The sequence below is a fragment of the Anopheles merus genome, chromosome 3L (assembly GCF_017562075.2).
Source record: "Anopheles merus strain MAF chromosome 3L, AmerM5.1, whole genome shotgun sequence".
NCBI classification, from domain to species: Eukaryota; Metazoa; Arthropoda; class Insecta; order Diptera; family Culicidae; genus Anopheles; species Anopheles merus.
The window spans coordinates 400,129-418,363 of record NC_054085.1 but is presented as its reverse complement, the minus strand read 5'-3'; the positions used below and the strand labels follow the sequence as shown (position 1 = coordinate 418,363).

General features: G+C 35.7%; 4 protein-coding genes and 1 pseudogene across 4 annotated transcripts; 2 read left to right on the top strand and 3 right to left on the bottom strand.

Moving 5' to 3' along the window:
• The first annotated feature begins 644 nt into the window (after positions 1-644).
• Positions 645-9,068, top strand: LOC121599292 (annotated as a pseudogene).
• A 3-nt stretch (positions 9,069-9,071) lies between these two features.
• Positions 9,072-9,921, bottom strand: LOC121599291. Its single transcript, XM_041927000.1, has 2 exons — positions 9,698-9,921; positions 9,072-9,568 (listed from the first exon to the last, which is right to left on the bottom strand). The coding sequence occupies exons 1-2, from the start codon at positions 9,755-9,757 to the stop codon at positions 9,146-9,148; spliced, it is 483 nt and encodes a 160-aa protein (XP_041782934.1). The 5' UTR covers positions 9,758-9,921; the 3' UTR covers positions 9,072-9,145.
• A 524-nt stretch (positions 9,922-10,445) lies between these two features.
• Positions 10,446-12,010, bottom strand: LOC121600280. Its single transcript, XM_041928728.1, has 2 exons — positions 11,390-12,010; positions 10,446-11,320 (listed from the first exon to the last, which is right to left on the bottom strand). The coding sequence occupies exons 1-2, from the start codon at positions 11,790-11,792 to the stop codon at positions 10,872-10,874; spliced, it is 852 nt and encodes a 283-aa protein (XP_041784662.1). The 5' UTR covers positions 11,793-12,010; the 3' UTR covers positions 10,446-10,871.
• Positions 12,011-12,932: 922 nt separating this feature from the next.
• LOC121600282 lies at positions 12,933-14,573 on the bottom strand. Its single transcript, XM_041928729.1, has 2 exons — positions 14,208-14,573; positions 12,933-14,149 (listed from the first exon to the last, which is right to left on the bottom strand). Exons 1-2 carry the CDS (start codon positions 14,527-14,529, stop codon positions 13,692-13,694), a joined length of 780 nt encoding a protein of 259 aa, XP_041784663.1. The 5' UTR covers positions 14,530-14,573; the 3' UTR covers positions 12,933-13,691.
• Positions 14,574-16,520: 1,947 nt separating this feature from the next.
• On the top strand, positions 16,521-17,753 carry LOC121600029. Its single transcript, XM_041928295.1, has 5 exons — positions 16,521-16,646; positions 16,707-16,856; positions 16,942-17,107; positions 17,175-17,560; positions 17,625-17,753. Exons 1-5 carry the CDS (start codon positions 16,590-16,592, stop codon positions 17,709-17,711), a joined length of 846 nt encoding a protein of 281 aa, XP_041784229.1. The 5' UTR covers positions 16,521-16,589; the 3' UTR covers positions 17,712-17,753.
• Positions 17,754-18,235: the final 482 nt, after the last annotated feature.

The window sequence follows — 18,235 nt, the reverse complement described above, 5'->3', positions numbered from 1 at the left end:
CGTCGGCATGGGAATACAATTATCACAGATAGATAAAAGTAAATCGTTTCCTTTCATTACGAATAAAATTCGTGTTGGACACTTTTAATTATATTGCTTAACAAATGGCAAATGCTTCGCGGCATGTGTTTGCAATAGGTTTCTTAATAATAATAGTTTTTGAAATTATATTGAACTCATAATACAAATTAATAATTATCTATCTATTGGTGTATTGTTATAAAATTGTATGAGGTTGATATTTCTTATATAAGTACCAAACAGGCAAAAAGTAATAAGAATCTGGATACTCTCTACAAGTGTCCGGGTAATTCTCTTTTGCAATGCGTTAATGGTGTGGGTGGTCTAAAGAGTTCTAAAAAAAAAGAAAAAAAAAGCCATTGCGAAAAATGCTGTTGCTTCTTCTGAATCATTCAGTTTACGAAAGCGTCGGTATCGATGTGTTGCTCAATGTTCGTGAATCGAAGCTGGAGCATCCTTGAGTTTGACGTATGTTAGCAAATGAGAAGGCAAGCGATAATGTTGGGTAGGAGATTGTCATGCTGTCAAGAAAGGTCGCTCTCAGCAAATTTGCTCCAGATATACAAATGCGCATGCGCTTACGCTCGGGTTCCCGTTCATTCATATAAAAGGATTGCTGAATCTGGCTGTAAAGGACATCAGGATATAAGGAGGTTTGTGCTGCTGGTCAGGTTATTCCAGTCACGACGCTGAGTGGTTTGCACAGTGGATTCCAGCTGCTTAGCGGTAGTGTTTCGTTTAACGTGCAAGTGCATGTCCTTTTATTATATTTGAAATGCTCTGTATCTGTTGTATAAAATAATAGTGATATATAATTTACGTGGAAAAAGTGAGAATACGGAAATATGAAAAAGTGCGCCGAGATTTTGTGAAAATACGAAAGGTACAGGGGCTCATGGATTAGCTTTTGAGAACGCGCTATTGTAATTGTCATGCCGGTGAAATATAAAGGCAAAGAAGGAAAATCTTTTTTTATCAAGTAGCAACAGTGCTCGGAGATGGTCATTATCCAGACGTTAAAAGTATTTCGATTAAAGAATATGTATGTGTATGATGCACTCGTTTCAATTATCTACAAAACCTTATCATTGGGAGGTGTCATGTTGCTACTAGATACGTAGTCTACGTCAGACACATATACCAGCAGATTTTTATCATCCCGATTGTATTTCCGTGCTCGAAGTGGTAAATCAATGATGTGCTTGTATTAGCGATAAAATGTTGGGCTACGGTTTCTGTGGTAAGTTTAGATGACCTTTACGCGGATACGCTCTTTGGTGTGACACTTTGCAAGTGAATGAATTTGCATTTCTTTAAAAGCGATTTTAACTCGTGAATCGTGTATATATAAAACTAATATGACGTGCGGAATATATAGCGGTGCTATCTTAACAATTTTCTTCGAACAAACCAAATCGATTCAGCAAATGTGTAACAAAAAATGCAATACAATCCAGATCCAGTGAAATAGATGTGATTTTTTTTTACATTTTTACCTTACAGTTTAGTGTTTCAGTCGGTTGTGATATATTTGTATTATTTGAAGTGTAGAAAAAAGTTTGGTGCATATCTACTGCGGAAAACGATCAAGAAATATAATGGTGCGGTGCGAAATGATTTTGCCGCCAAAGCTGTTTTTTGTTCGAGCGTCGCTGCTGTTTTTCTTCGTTCTTCATAATGTAAGTGCATACACTATGAAAATTACTATACATGCTAGCGAGACAAGTCGCTTCACGAGTCTATGTTTTACCGAGGTAGAAAATATTCCTATAAAAAACACTGTATTTTGTTTGAGGACTTGAATCAACTATAGAGTAGTATTTGGATCATGAGATTTACATGACTGCATTAAATTATCATAATCATGACAGGGAGTTTACCACATGTTCTAATTAACGCCACATTTATGATAATTATAAAAAAGTACTGTTGAGATAATCATTGTCATAGAAGAAGAAGAAGAAGAAGAAGAAGAAGAACAACAACAACAACAAGAACTATTGAGATTGGGGTTTTGAGGTTTTCGATAAAAAAGGTTATTTATAATGTTAAGAAACATGGAAGGTAATGTTTTTTTGTTCGAACATTTATTATTCATCAACACTATCGAGGTTACTGAATTCATTATAAATTCCTTGTTTTTATTTATTGCTAAATTCAAACTCAGACAATCTTTAAACAATTAAACGAATGAATGAATCTATTTGTCTATCAAATGTTTATCAATACATGGTTTTACATGTGGGATTTTTGGTTGAATTCCGAGGATGTTTAGACTCTTACAGAATTTTGGATTTTTGTTGGTTTTCAATTTGTTGGAAATAGTCCGATGATTTATTTTATTGCGTATTGGTATTGATATTGATATTTTTTCGTCTTTCGTTTAAAAAATGCTAACATTGTGAGACAAAAAAGAAATAAAAATTAATAATCAAAAAGCTAACAAAAAATAAAAAAACGGATCTGTTTTCGTAGCACTTGAGACTACAAAACAAATAAAATAATATAAAAAGAAATAAAACTAAAATATATAAAAAATAGACATATTTTTACATAATTTAAATATGTTTCACTATAGGTAACCTCTCAAAATTATGAAGGAAGACGTTTAAAGCCTTGTGAACTTGAATCACTGCTAAGAGATTTGACTTATCCCGAAGAAGGGTATGAAATGCACGCTGTAGCACTTCGTAACCAGTTGAGACATATTTTGGAGCATGATCCTTCTGATCGCGAAAGTTATCAAAATCTCGAGGACAGTTCCGAAGCCACCCGTGGGCCATACGAAGACAAACGATCTTATCGTGCACTTTTGCGTGATGGTGCCGTATTCGGAAAGCGAAACGTGGGCGCGCTTGCTCGTGCGGGATTATTGCGAAACCAACCGGAATACCTCAAACGTAGCTTGGCAACACTCGCCAAGAATGGACAGCTACCATCACGTGACACAGAGTCTGAGGATACTACACCTGATGGTGAATGGAATGAGGATAAGCGAAATGTAGCTTCTGCGTTGCAATCAGGTTATATGCTAAATGGCAAACGCAACATTGCTTCCCTGGCCAGAAAGTATGAACTGCCTGGTAAACGAAACATTCAATCATTACTACGCACAGGAATGCTTCCTTCTATAGCTCCGAAACGAAACATACAGTCACTTGCACGGGAAAATGTGCTCACCGGTTATGGAAGTATATATAAGCGGAATATTCAGACCTTGGTACGCGATTGGAGTTTACCGAAGCAGCATAATAAACTATCGGAAAGTAGTGGCTCAACAAGTGACAATGGTGAGTACTGGTGTAAAATAGCTACTATAATATTTGGCAATGGGGCCTTTTTTTAATAGCGCAATCGTAATCGAATTTGCTACGATTTGATAATAATAATCATGACAATGATTGGTAACGGGGTCATGATGTAAAATAAATTCTTTATCCATTCACAGAGAAACGAAACATTCAATCATTGAAGAATGCGCAGGGACGTAAAAAAGGTCTTTGTACTACGATGAAATGGAGGAGAGCAGTCCTGAAGTTTTGGAACCTGTTTTCCAAACGGCTCCACTTGACTACGAGGAGCTTATGGACGCAATGGTGCAAACATATCCTTTACATAATACCGACAATCATCTCGAAGAAAAACGTTTTCTTGGTAAGTGTTTACTAGTGTTGTTTTTATTTTGTCATTTTTTAGCCGAAAAGTGTAAAAACAACTCGAAAATGGACTAGGGTCTGACATTATGTAGGGACATTAACAACGGCAATGTGCTAGTGATGGCACATAAAGTGAAAAGCTTCCGGACTGTATATGAACGAGTATACTAGTATACTAGTATACTAGTATTCTATACTTCTCAGTATATTTATTTGGAGGAATCTATAAAAAACAAGTATACATTTTTATTGAATTGTTACTATCCAATAGTGCACTAAAACAAAGATTGGTTAGTGAAGGACGTTATGTATGCTTGGGAAATGTTTATAACGCGTCGGATTAAAACTGGTGGTTTAATCAATTTTCTGGTCAATACAGGCCTCAGAAGAAGCGAAGACACCACCAATTATGAAGATGATAGAACGGACACGGATCTGCCATTGCGAAGCAAGCCGTTCGTAAAGCGTCACATTGCCTCGATTGTGCGCTCGGGCTGGACTCCATCGTTCCGGCCGTCGCGTGGAAATCGCTTCAGTCGGGCCGGCAGGGCGAGGTCTCACATAGTAGGAAGTTGAAACGATTCATTGTTCGTAGATGTTTAATCAAAGGAATGAACTGGATGATGGTCATGATGATGTTTGATTCTGTATGCGTAAAATTACCCTCCTTGTCCTGAAAATCCTTGCTGGAAAGAATGCTACATGCTTCCCAATGTGCCCTATATCTAGAGGAGTCAAATTGAAACCCTTGTTATGAGTGTTTCCTTAGACACCTTTTGGTCATCTTCGCAAGTTAAGCGTATAGTTCTATCTATTATCTGATGTATAGTCAGTCCGTCAGACGCTCCTTCATTGTTGAATGTGAAATTGGATTAGGTAGTAATCTTTCAAAAGCCTCGTGAATGCAAACCATACTTGGCCATTTCCTGTATATTGCTGAATGTTTATATTTTTCAATGCCTCAATACTGCCGTCACTACTAATTATTACTCTCTTTAATCTTAATGAAACACGATGTATTTGGGTTCCATAGTTGCTCTTAATTATCTGAGATTGCTGTCAATTTTTTGTGGCATCAGTTGTTGGTTAAAAATCATGGCGAGTTTAAGGTTCTTTACTGAAAATCTACTTGCCTTTCTAAAGAAACCCTCTCAAACACCCTTTTGATTAATAAACTGCTGCATCGATTGTAACTTTGCCAGACTGAATTGTCCAAATATCTATGCAACCTATGCTAGATACAACATTTTGATTATGTTTATGTTTGAAACCTCAAATGAATAATAATGTACATTCGTCTTAATAAGGTGTAAATTTACCCTTTCTCAGTTTTAGTAACGATACACACACACGGTCACGAAAACCAATAAACTAAACATTCGTTACATTAGCCCCATTGCCTAAAAATAATGTTATCGATGACACGTTTGGAAACATAGTTTAAAACTACCTTAACTCCTAGCGTTTTCAGGTATGGAAAGGCTAAATGATAGTGACAATTAAAAAAGATTTTTTGGTAGCTGGTATATTTCAGCATTCTTTTTCATCAAGCTGGTTTGGGATTTTTCTTTTTAGTGATTCATAGCAAAATGCTATTGTTCAATATCACCTGCGTTTATGATGCCACCACATGCTTGTGTTAACACTACTTTTTAAAATATTCCAACCTTCAAAAGAGGAATCCTTTAATCCCAGTAATTGTTTATTGCTAGGTTTTGTTTTACAGTCAATTGCAAGCAAATGTATTCAGAAGTATATGACTTTGAAGACGAATTCTAACTTTTTCTCAAAAATTTTCAACATTTTTGATCATGATATACAATTGATTAATGTTTAAATGGTTTTTTATTCCTCTTTTTTTGTGATTTGATGTATCATAAAATCACAAAATCAACGAAAATAAACCTCAGCACGACCTCGGAGCAGGTGATCAGCGCTTTCACTTAAATTACGATTTCATAGTTTATTACGTTATTCCTTAACATGGATGACAGAAAATAGTATATGATTAATAAAAATACGTTCGGTGTTTATAAGTGTATATTTAATTCATGATTATTTGTTTCAAATTTTAGATATATGCATGACGCTTGTAGTTATTAGTTGAAATTTTCCAACAAATACATTTTTAAGCTATGGTGCTGTGTAACCCAGTAATAGTGTAATTATGTTAAAATGTTAATATAAAAAAACATCGCAAAAATTATAGCTTCGAAAATAAGTATGTAGCTGCTATATCAGGATATTATTGTATTATGCAGAATTTGTTCAATTGCATGCGGTATAATTTATTTTTAGAAGTATGGTTAAAACTAAATCCTTTGTGTACATCCCTGTGATATGAAATAGACACTAGTTTCAAAATGTTGTAATGTTCCCACTATACAGTTGATAGTATTTGTATCCCTAAATTTGTTTAACACCGAGTAACTGGAAACTATACTAACAAACCAATATGGTGCTTCGTTTGTGTTTATTTATTTTTATTTTGTAAAACTGAAATAGGGCGAATATTACTCCCGACCCGAGCCACTACGACAACCAACCAGCGGCGTATGTAGACAATGCATACATGGATTCAGAGGTACCAATAGTTGGGGAGCTCCAGGGCTACAGTCCACGTGGGGTGCCGCGCCGCCTAGAGTTGCCGCGTTACACTGGCGAGGCCTTCGCCAGCCACCCGTACGTGCACGACGAGTTCAGTGAACGCGTAAATCCGTTCTACACGGATGATGAATATCGCTGTGCCAATCGTCTCCGTAAATTGCTATATTATCTGAAAAAGCAGTATTATCTTGACAATAAGTATATTCAAGCAACGTATGGAAGAAATTTAGGTTACTATCAATAAGAGTTTTATAACTAATTTCAACACTAAAAAACACGCACACAATTTCGTGTTGCCAAAAGTATTCGATAGCTTCGGTAGTCTACCTTTTCTTTTTAAGACAACATAATTCAACTGTTTAAAATTTGAAAAAAGATACAATTTGCATTAAAGTCTAGCTCTCTGTAATTTTCAGTTTTGAAATTATCCAATGTAATGGAAAATCTTGCCTTTATGTAAATGGTTGAGTTAGAGACTAGTGTAATCAAACTTTAGTTTCGACGGCATTAAACTGAATGTCACATAAGGTGTAACAAGAATTTGGATCCAAATTTACTGAGGCAACAAAATATCCTACTCTTTCATATCCCTTTGCTCATATCAATCCAATACAATGGTTAATAATGTAATACAAATGGTAGTGAAGGACTTTAAACATTATTAAACTGTAAAAGAAATTGGAATGGAACATTTTATTGTATAATCTACATTTTGTGGTACTTAAAATGTTTACTATAAGAACTTGAATAATAGATAAGACAAACAAACCATACTGGCTCTTTCAACAAGATGGCAATAGTGCATAGACCTATAGCGTATTACAAGAACTTTTGCAGCAACATCTGAGAAACAAGCTGAGAACAATATAACTGAAAAGCTATCATATAAAAATGTTATCTTTTCGCGATGTAAGATTCGTGTGCAATTGAATGGAATTCTAATGAAATGATAGACCTTTGAGCGGAGTCTGTCTTCCTTGGTCAAAGAAAAGGAATAAAAAGTTCAATTACTTGTGAATCAAACAACATACCAATACCGTACAAGGTTTCAATGTTGTATTTGGTGAACATCTACTCAATGGAATGTAAGTTTGTAGCGTGTGTCGAAGAAAACTAAATAGCAAAATCCTTTAAACATACCACAACGGGAAACGGTAATTGTGTTTTACAAAGTAAAAGGATTTGGTAATTTTGTTATTTAGAAGTTCTGACAACTGCTAACAGTAGCTGCTGAACAATTCGCTCAGGTCTATGAGCTAGAAGAATCTTATGCCTAAACAAATGAAACAGAAGACAATTAGTTGATGTTCTGCTCGTATTGAAATGATAATTATTCATTTGTGGTAATTCTTTGTTACAAATTTCTCAATAAGTTTGGAATTGTTTAAAAATTGTATTATTAAAATAATAATTTTTAAAAATTACATGTTTTGCCATTAACGCTTTGCATACAATGTTGTTTAATAGTTTCACGTTTGAAAATTTACATCTTTACAACATATTATGGAAGTAAATACGAGTGCTGCATCTAATGTTGTGAAACTAAAATATATAGAAAACCAATAGCGAAGAAAAGTGCTCCAAAATGAAATCAAAGTGACAATAATCACTGTAAGTATGTGTTCGAAAGCTTTACCAAGCTTTATTTAAAATGATCGAAATAATAACTGAAACAAGAAATTTAGATAGCTTAGCCAGAAAATCTACTGACTATATAAGTTTTAACACACCATCAAAGGATGTTACAGACTACTGGAAAACATAAGGATTTATAGAGCAGGAGAAAATATTGTGCATGGGAATGTATGTCTTAAAGTTAGCTGAAACATATACTTTTATATTTGTATTATATTTATATTATTTATCAATCTATAGCAGCAGTCGCCAAAGTATTGAAAAATTAATTTGTATCAAGATCATTATTTCTATAATGATCTTTTCAACTTTCTTCTTTTCAACAAAAATATCAACGTTTGTAGATCGGAAAATATAAAGCCAACACATTAATAAGGATTTAAGACAATACTGAAGGCTGAAAGTAAATCAATGTTGGTTGGTGTGTAATATGAGTAAACTGATGTGTACTTTACCAATGAAAGACAATAAATAAACTACAATATATTAATGACAAATAATAACAAAAAAGGTGAAGGTGAGCTAAGAAAATTTCCAAACAACTAGTATTAAAATTGTATGCAGTGCAAACCAGACAATAATATTTAAAATAAAACACTAAGAAAAGCATGCACAAATCCATGCAAACATGTTAGTGTTTCAAACATTGTTTATACTTGTATGTCAAGCCCCAAAAACCTCTGTATGCTGCTTATTCGTAAAGCTCTCAATTAACACAAATGGGTTGAAGGTAAACAATTTCATATATCAGCATAAGCAGTGAGTTTAAAGTATTCGATACAAATAAAAGTAAACAACGGACCTTTCTCTAAGCTAACCCAGCAATGTTTAACATTGGTTTGTCAACAAGATATTCAAAAGAAGGTGTTGATTGTGTTAGAAACAAGTGAAGAACATAACGCGCTTTGAAGGCTAACAAATGATTAACAAGGGCTGAACAGTTATCTGAAGACATGAACAATATATTATCACCACAAATATTCTTATACATATATACACATTATATACATAAAGTCAAATCAAAATCGAATATATTTATTAAACTCTTTCTTCCTAATTATATGTGCTAAGTAAATTCCAGATAAGGAACATGATCAAAACCTATGTAAGAAAACATAAAATCAAGGAATAAAAGTGCATGAAAGCAGAGACAATTACGTGTGCACATCTATTTACGAATGTATACACTTTTCAGTAATGTTTGAAAGCAGGTCTGTATAATTTTATCAAACAGGTGCTGCAATAACTTTATGCGTGTATGGCACGGATATGGTTGTAACGTTCGGCAATGTTGTCGGGGAGGCAGTTGAAACAAGTGGAAAAATTCCATCAGTTACCTCGAATTCGTTTAATCCGTGTGTTCCCCATACTGGTTTGCGATTTGAAGGTAAGGTATCATCATCTTCAGCACTGTAATCTTTTGGCAAGCTAGGTGGCATTGCAGGCTCATTCGATTTTCCCAGCAATATTGTAGGTGCTTTGTTGGCGCCGTTACCTCCTATCCAATCGAACATAGATGGGTTATTGTTACCAGAGCTGCTGACAATGCTGAATACTCGATTGTTGTTGTTTTCTCCGGGAAAATTAATCGTGATATCACTGCCATTAGCAACCAATACCAGCACAGGAGAGCAATTGGTATCCTGAAACTGAACCGAAATAAAAATGAAATAATTGGTTCGTTAGTGTTTTAATTATTACCAACCCTTCGAAAATAATTATTGTCTTTTAGCAATTTTAGTTATTTAGATAACTAAATTAGTCTTTTCGAGTATTACCAAACCAGCACAGTAACATAAGGTAAAATATGTTAAAAAATGAAGCCGCCAACGTAACATCTTTGGTTTTAATGTTTGACTTTTATTTTGAAAAAATTCTGACGGTTCTGACAAATACACTCTTTATTCTGCTTTCATTTATTATTTTACACCCTATAAACTCGAACTCAACGATGCTATGCCTTAGAAGACGGACCTAGTACTGGATAAATGATGTACAATTTCACGAGATAAAGAATAGCAGAGTGTGTATCTGTGTAACGGCGAAGATTTCTCTACCTTGATCTAGGAACAGAGCTCCGACAAAGGGTGAGTAAACTAGTAATGCAAACACAAGTAATAGGCAAATGCATAGAAACGCTTCTGGTACACATACGTTATCCGCGGCCTTGAAGATAATATGGTTTGTATTGCCGGAAGTAGTCTGACAGATTTACGTTTTAACTTTCTCTGAATAGACCCACTAAAATTTGTTTTAGATATTTTTTTGCGATTTCTAAATGCTAAATAGCAATTGCACAAAGTCTGGTCTTATGTAGTTCAGTCATTTAAGATGCTCTACTAAAACTTATGAGCATCATCGATCAAGAGAGCATTAAGAATTAATAAGATGAAATAATAATATGAGTTTGAGAACAGTGTGCTTTTGTGATATTAATAACGTTATTCATTACATTTTACTAATAGATATGTTTTTTTTTCTGTTAGTTTTCTTTTTTTATTTAGTAATTATATTTTTGTTTCAATATGTTTGTATAACATTGTATTTTATTATAGTATACATCCTGTTATGAAGATTGTTTAAATAACTATTGGGTACGGTGCGTTCCTGATGGGCAATCTATTGTTAGACTTACTCCTACTCTCGCAAAAACATGATTACAAGTTATGAGTTCTCTACAAAAAAAATTATTTAATTTTTTCGTTTCATGTTTTTCTTGGTTATAGTTTTAATGCGAGCTTCTCTTACCCTTGTACAAAAACACACCACCGAATAGCGTCGCGTCGCGAAGCTTGAAGCCAACATCGATGACATTCGATGATATTTTATGGGAAATCCATAGAAAAACTGAAAGTTTTTGATACACCGAACATTTTCACACTTCACGTTATGTCTAAAAGCATGGAAAGATTGTAGTCATACGATTTGAGAATAATTTTTTTTTTGAAATTTTCATATGCAATATTGCAATCGGCTGTTAAAAATTAAACCAACAGGGCAATGCACTAAATTGTATCGCAGTCGTCGATTTGCCCAAAAACATTGAAAGTATGTTGCGGGATCGTTACTGTTGGGATAGTTTCCTTGTGCCGGGCACAAGTAAGAACATTCGCCAAATGTGGAATCCGCTATGAAGGCAAAGTTTGCTCGCATCGGACACTTATAGATGATTGGAGCCTGACCAGTGCCATCGCATAGGCCGTAGAATCGCTGAGATTGGCCATATCGTACATGTCCAACGAAATTTCCCGAGCATTGCAGTGTAACACACCGAGAAAACGCATTCTCCAAGGCGCACAGCTCCAAAACGGCATTAAATACGTATCCAGTGGGGCATGTATAGATCGACGAGGTCTGCCCCACACTGGAACATCCGTGGTAGATGCGACAGTTGGTAGGATCTATTTTTGAATAAAAAATGGAAACAGAGTGTAGATCAAGTATTGCGACATTTTAAATTAATTCGTTACCTGGAAAAGTTCCAATGGCAGGGCATGTAAATATTGCGTTTTGTGATGCGTCGGTACAAATGTTTGGAATTGGAATAGTGGAGCAATAGTCCGTTGTCGCTCCATAGTTACAATAAGGCTGATCAGTGGGACAAGCAATCGTCAGCTCTTGCCCATTTACGGTTCCCAAGCAAACGCGAAAAGTGCTACAAGAATCACATACTAGTTGTTTCACACCGTCACACACACCGGTAATTGATGGCTGACGATGCAGATAGGCGAGTTCAGTGGGGTCCTGTCCAGTGCCAAATATACCTGGACTCACTTCATCCGTAGAATTTAAAGACTCGTCTGTAAGCTCCAGGTATTCGACAGCTTGTGATAAACGCACCACGATGGTGATAAATACCGTACTAAACAGCATTTTGCAATGGACTGAACGTAGTTGGTAATGATACCTAGTTTATAAAATGCAACCAACGCTACTTTTCATTGACATTTCTTAATCCTGTTTTCGCGGAGATGCTCACAACGCTTATCTACACGAATTGCCAGTTGAAGCGCTGTTTGTTAATTCTGTAAAGAAGGTTATAACCGCAGTGTGTAGTTGCTAAGATTGAATTTGCTATTTGCAAAACATGTATGAATTCATTGTACTTTAAAATGAAAAGTACAGCTGTTCATTTGTGCTTGAATAACTATTGTTACTATAAAAACATAGAACTCATCAAAGCTTCATAGTTAGATACTTTAGAACAGTTTACTCGGATAATCTATGTATACATACAGTATACATATATATACCTTACACTTGTAAAACACACGGCCTAAACCGAAGAGAGCTTCCAATAATGTCAAATAAGAAGAAAGGAAATGGAACAATTAAACTGAAGACACTACCTCACTTGCTCCACCTGTGGATAAGCGCAGCAAAACTTTCAGCTACACTATCTGATCTGAACCGATATATCTGGACGTGGAGTAAATGCGCCCATGGTCGGCCTCGGCTTTTTTCGATTTTTGTATGATTTCGTGAGTTTTGGACTGGCAGTGGACGTTAATGTGTCACCTCCCTGACACTATTTCTTATAATCCTATTCACTACTCGTTTTGGAAATAGCATGATATTTAATGGTTCTTAGTATTGAAACACTTAGAACGATCAAGATTTCTTATGTTGTAGAGCATTTAGATTTGTTTGTTAAGTGAAAACTCGCTATACAGAGTTTTTCAGGGGTTTTCATAGTTGTGGGATATTTTTTGACTCTTTCTTTTTGGAAATGAATTTTATATGATGGGAATTGTGAGAATCAAATTCCTTTAACATAAAATTCATTTCGTGTAAGAAATAAACTTTGCCCACACCTTATGGTGGCATGAGAATAGGTTTTAAGACTTACAACATTTTCAGATATTACACTTTACTTAATTTGATTGCATTTTTTTAACCCCACACAAACCGCAAGATTGTTGTTATTGTTTTATACAAATGCTGTATGCACTTTGACACTTGATGTAAGGTGTTTAGTGGTTTACACTCGATGTAAAATATCTCAAATATCTCAACAAAGCATATATAGTATATTTTAGTTACTTGGGAATATCTAGGTTTACCGGGCTAGCTAGTAATACATATGGTAATATCGTAAAATAATTTCCTAAATTACGACGTTATGACGCGTTCAAGTAACACTACAACTTGTTTTAATACTTGGTCGCAACTTATACAAAGTATAATATATTATACTTTGTATAAACGAAAAGTATTTGGAGATCTCTCATCATGCTATTATAATATTATTCTTAAATAAATCTGAAATGTTGCGCGTCTTGCTTTTTAATTCTATTTAAGCCGAGCAGCCTTCCAGGTTTAGATTAATAGCCTCCATGTCTAAAGTAATGTACTTTGTATATGTACTGTTAAAAAAGGGATAAAATGTTGTTCCATCAAATTGAAGAAATGTCAAACATATAAAAACTTTACCTAGATTAAAAATAGATACGTTTTCCTGATTACATGTTGCTAAATGCATTTTTCCATGAAATCTTATTTTGTAGCAACCTAAATAACTACGTCAGAGATCAGTTAAAAAATACTATCATGACTAAAATATTATTTTCCATGCTATTACATTCTCTAATCTAGTTTGGGGTATTTAAACTAATGTTACTTAAAAGTTGTATTGATTAATATTTTTTTTATTTAACCAAAAGTAGCATCTTTGACTGGTAGTAATCATCAATTTCTACAAGTATTACGTTCCTTGTCAGAATTATTGGTGAAAATGGTTTTATAAAATATTAAGTTGCTCGTGAAATACGCTTACTGCCTCGTACAATAACGCAGGGTTTGATTAAATATAGTACCTGATGGACAATCGAGCTCGTTATACACCAAACGACCATTAGATATATAGCATTGGAAATAGGAGCTAGGATTGTTGCTATTTTGATAATTACCCTGCCCTGAACAAGTGTATACACATTCACCGAAACGCGTACTAGAAGAGAAAAACGTAAATAGAGCGCCGTTTGGACACCGTAATACCTCGGTGGGTAGATTAATGCCATCACATACGACGTAATACACTCTACTCGTGCCGTAAAGAACGTAGCTAGGAACTGCTACTGGACAGGTCACCGTAACACAATTTGCTGCCGATATTTGACGAATGCATGATGTAGTGACGATATTAAAGACGTAACCCGGCGGACATGTATACACCGTTGAGGACTCACTAGCGGCTAAACATACATGATAGTTCTGACAGTTGTTGGGATCTACGGAAAAAGATACAAATTAACATGAAATGAAACTACTCATCTTACGTACACACACCTGGAAAAAGTCCACTAGCGGAGCAAGTGAACGGCCTGCTTTCTGTTGATGTTACACAAACATCCGAAGGTCGATCAGATGCGGTACCCTCGATACAGAATAAACCAGTACCACAAGTAAATGTCGTTTCAATTTCCTGCGTGCCAAAGCAAGGCCTCCGCGAAGTGCACGAATCACAAATATATGTTTTTATTCCATCACATTCCTTCTTTACAAATGCTCTTGTGTTGAGAGCAGTGCTAGTGCCATTGTCCAGCTGGCAAAATGATTCTTTGCGAATAAGAGTAACTAAAATGAAAGTTTGGAGAATGTGTAACTGCATTTTCAGACCACTCAAATACGTTTGGATACTCTTTCCCAGCTGCCTTTTAAATAAACCATATCGTTAGAATTTAAATGTCAACGTCATGTAAGATTTGTACTCTTATCTGTGCACAAGATCAATGGAGATTAACTTCTGAGAAAATGAACAGTTCAGTAAACAAAATAAATATACCGCGGTTTGCTTTGCAAAACATCGTACTGCATCGTGATGATCTGGCCTTCCAGATGCTTTATTTAATCTATTTAAGTTTGTTTGCATAACGTGCATCATGTGGATCACGTGCTACTTATTAGAGAAATGACGTTTCTCTATGTGAGATAGTAAAATAATTATGTACAATTGTGTCGGTAAGACAAATATTAAGATAAATTAGCAATCACCACGTTATCAAAAAGATGGCTTCAGTTGCCATCAGCCACGCATTACCAAAATATACTGCAAAACGGTTTAGTTAATGCTTTTTGTACACAACATATCTCTTTTTTTATTTTGTTTATCAATGTACTATTTATCTTGAATTACATTAACTGATTTATACGAATGGATGCACTAAGCGGTCACACGAGTACTACATTCGTACATTTTTGAATTGTCAAGCGAGAAATTGTATTATTAAATTGAAACTAGAACAGGATTAACAAGTAAAATTAATCAAGGATTAACAATTAATTAACAATTAATTGATTGTTAGCGGAGAGTTCTTGGTGGCCCCACGGAGCTGCTTAGTTTGCGTAGTACTTAATGCGCCCCTGATTCTTTTTCTTCTTATTTGGCACAACATCCGCTGTCGGTCAAGGCCTGCCTATACCCACTAGTGAAGTGAGCTTGGCTTTCAGTGACTTATTGTTAGCATAGCAGCATAGTCAGTCCTACGTATGGCGGCACGGTCTATGGGCTTGAACCCATGACGGGCATGTTGTTAAGTCGTACGAGTTGACGACGGTACCACCAGACCAGACCCCGCCCCTTATTACATTGGAATAAAAAGATGAAACAAGATTGAACAATTATGTCCAATGTTAGGGTGCGATGGTATATCATCTTTTATTTGGATGCCGGCCTATACAGGCTTTGCCGGTGGTGCCGATAATAAAATATGGTTTCGAGATTTATCGAGACCGCACTCTTGGATAGTCAGTCCTTGTTACGGAGTGACGGTCGATGTGAGGCTTAAACCCTCGTCATCTTAAACATGTGAACGAAACTACACTTTATATTAATAAAAGAAACTAGTTTTTTAATCGTTACACCGTGTTAATTTCAAATTTTATTCCACCTTCTAGCTTCCCGTCCACCGAGTTAATGATCTTCGTATTCCAAGTTTGCCACCACTTGACCTCTCTCCCGAGGAGGAATGACCGGACGACCCCCCCCCCTTCTTCTGCTTCTTCTCAATTGCTCTATTTTTGACAATCTTTCGTCGATCCTAGCGTTGTCCTCCGCGGGATCACTAACGCGCCGCTTTGTCTTATCCTAGCGTTGCGCTTTATAGCGTGAGCGGAACGCTTCACAAGTCGCGTGAGCTAACGACTGTACTATGAGATGATAGTATATGTAGAAATGCAGAAATGGAAGAGCCTTGAAGGTAGGTATTTTTTTAAAATTATTACTTGTTTTAGTCATCAGAAATATTCTGCTTCTATTTGGCCATATGGTCATGGCCACCAGAAGTGTAAGCAGTATTATTCTTCATTTTTTACATGTACTGCAACTGAAAATCTGATTACATTTCAAAATAATGCTAGTTAAACGTATAAAATTGCGTGCGAGCATGTTTATTGTTTCTCTCAAATATAATCAAAAACTCACCACCATGAATTTACAACAGTCACAGTGTATGCGTATTGCTTAAGTCTCAAGGTTACGACTGTATCTTTTTCGGCAAATAAATAAAAGATCTGGGATGAGATAAGAGGATTACATACTTTGATCATCTTATCTAAAAGATTCTTGTCCCTCACGACAAAACTTATAAAGCCGGTTTGCCAAATATTCTTTGTAGTTTCGCTTCAATTACCAAGGCGAGTACGACGTGATAGCAACACTAGTTTAGCACCATGGGGACAATGGTTTGGATTCTAGCGTTGTGCTGTGTAATTGCAACGGGGCTTCAGGTAAGACAATCTTTTAAATATTATTATTTATTTTACAAACTATTGACTTTATTGCTTCAGACGATAAATGCGGATGAAAACTTACCAATAGTTGTTCGAATGCATAGAACTGTGGTTGATAATACTAACACAAATCTAATCGATTCCGACGATTCTAAAAAAGAATGCAAAGCCCGTGGCATCACTTGTGGTAGCTGTACAAGCGTAATGGTAAGCATTAAAGCAGTATCATACAGTGCACTGCATATGTGTAGATTCATTTAAAAAAACATCTGTTTTTCTAATACTGTTTTAGCTTTGTAACCATGAGAATAAAATAGTTGCCTCATATGAGTGCAGTTCTGTCGATGCTCAACGACCTTACTGTGTGGGCAATGGAATGTGTACAAATATCATGGATGCACAATGTAACACGCCTAGCGAACTATGCCCTCCAGAACAATCCTATACATTTTATCCAGGTAGGTGCTGTTTTAGATGAATGTTTTAGCAGCTGATTATTTCCCCCTTTATTGGACTTATTTACAGTTCCCGGCAATTGTAGTGAATCGGTATATTGCAACGATAAAAAGTTCGCAATGAAGCAAAGCGCTCCTAGCTCATCGTACGTGTTCAATTCTTTAGTCCAATCATGGACTTTGCGTAAAACTACTGCCGATTGTTTCCAAATTAACTGTCTGAGCTCAACGATGCAGAACAAATTTTATGTATATAAACCAAATCCTCGGTTATATTTTTATTGCGCCACCTTCGGGCCGATGACGTTCGAATGTAGTGAAAATGAAGAATTCAATGAAACTAAGAGAAGGTGTGAGTTTGCTTGCAAAAAAGAAGGCAAATTTGCAATTCCGGACGGAAATGGAGGATCGCAAACGGATCGCTACTATTTATGTTTGGCGGGACTGAACGGATCGGTAAGCTCCCCGTAGATAGAAACTTTATATTACACTTAATCTATATAAATCATATCTATTACAGTACCAATTGTTTGAAACTCCCTGTCCTACTGGGCTGACTTTTCAAACGGACGATTGCAAACTACCACCGCCACCAGCTACATCATAAAATAATCTAACATTGTTGCTTAATAAATTGCATGTTTAAAAATGCGCTAGCTAGAATGCTAAGAATGATGACAAAAATACTTATGCATTTACTTGTCCTGCACTACAACTGCTTTGTGGACCGGGCTGTATCAGAAGTGACCGAAATCGGTCACGGTCTCGCTTCTCCCAAAACATTATCGCAGCCTCAACGGCGGACTCCACCGTGCCATCTTACCACCTACTACTGCTCCCCTCTGTTTGGACGGCATAAAAGGACTTGGCGGACTCGGATTGGTTTCCAAGCAGACATTATTATTATTATTATTATTATTATTATTATTATTATTATTATTATTGTTTGCTAAATCATTAGACAATGCAGGTCCCTGTGGATGATCTTAATACATACAGTGGCGGCCACCTAAAGTCGGACACCTCATATTTTCACCTTTTATCCTTTTACCACGAAAATGTTCAAACAATTTTAAGCAGTAATAATTCCATCTAAATAATGAACAACGGCATTGAGGCAATTAGGTCTTA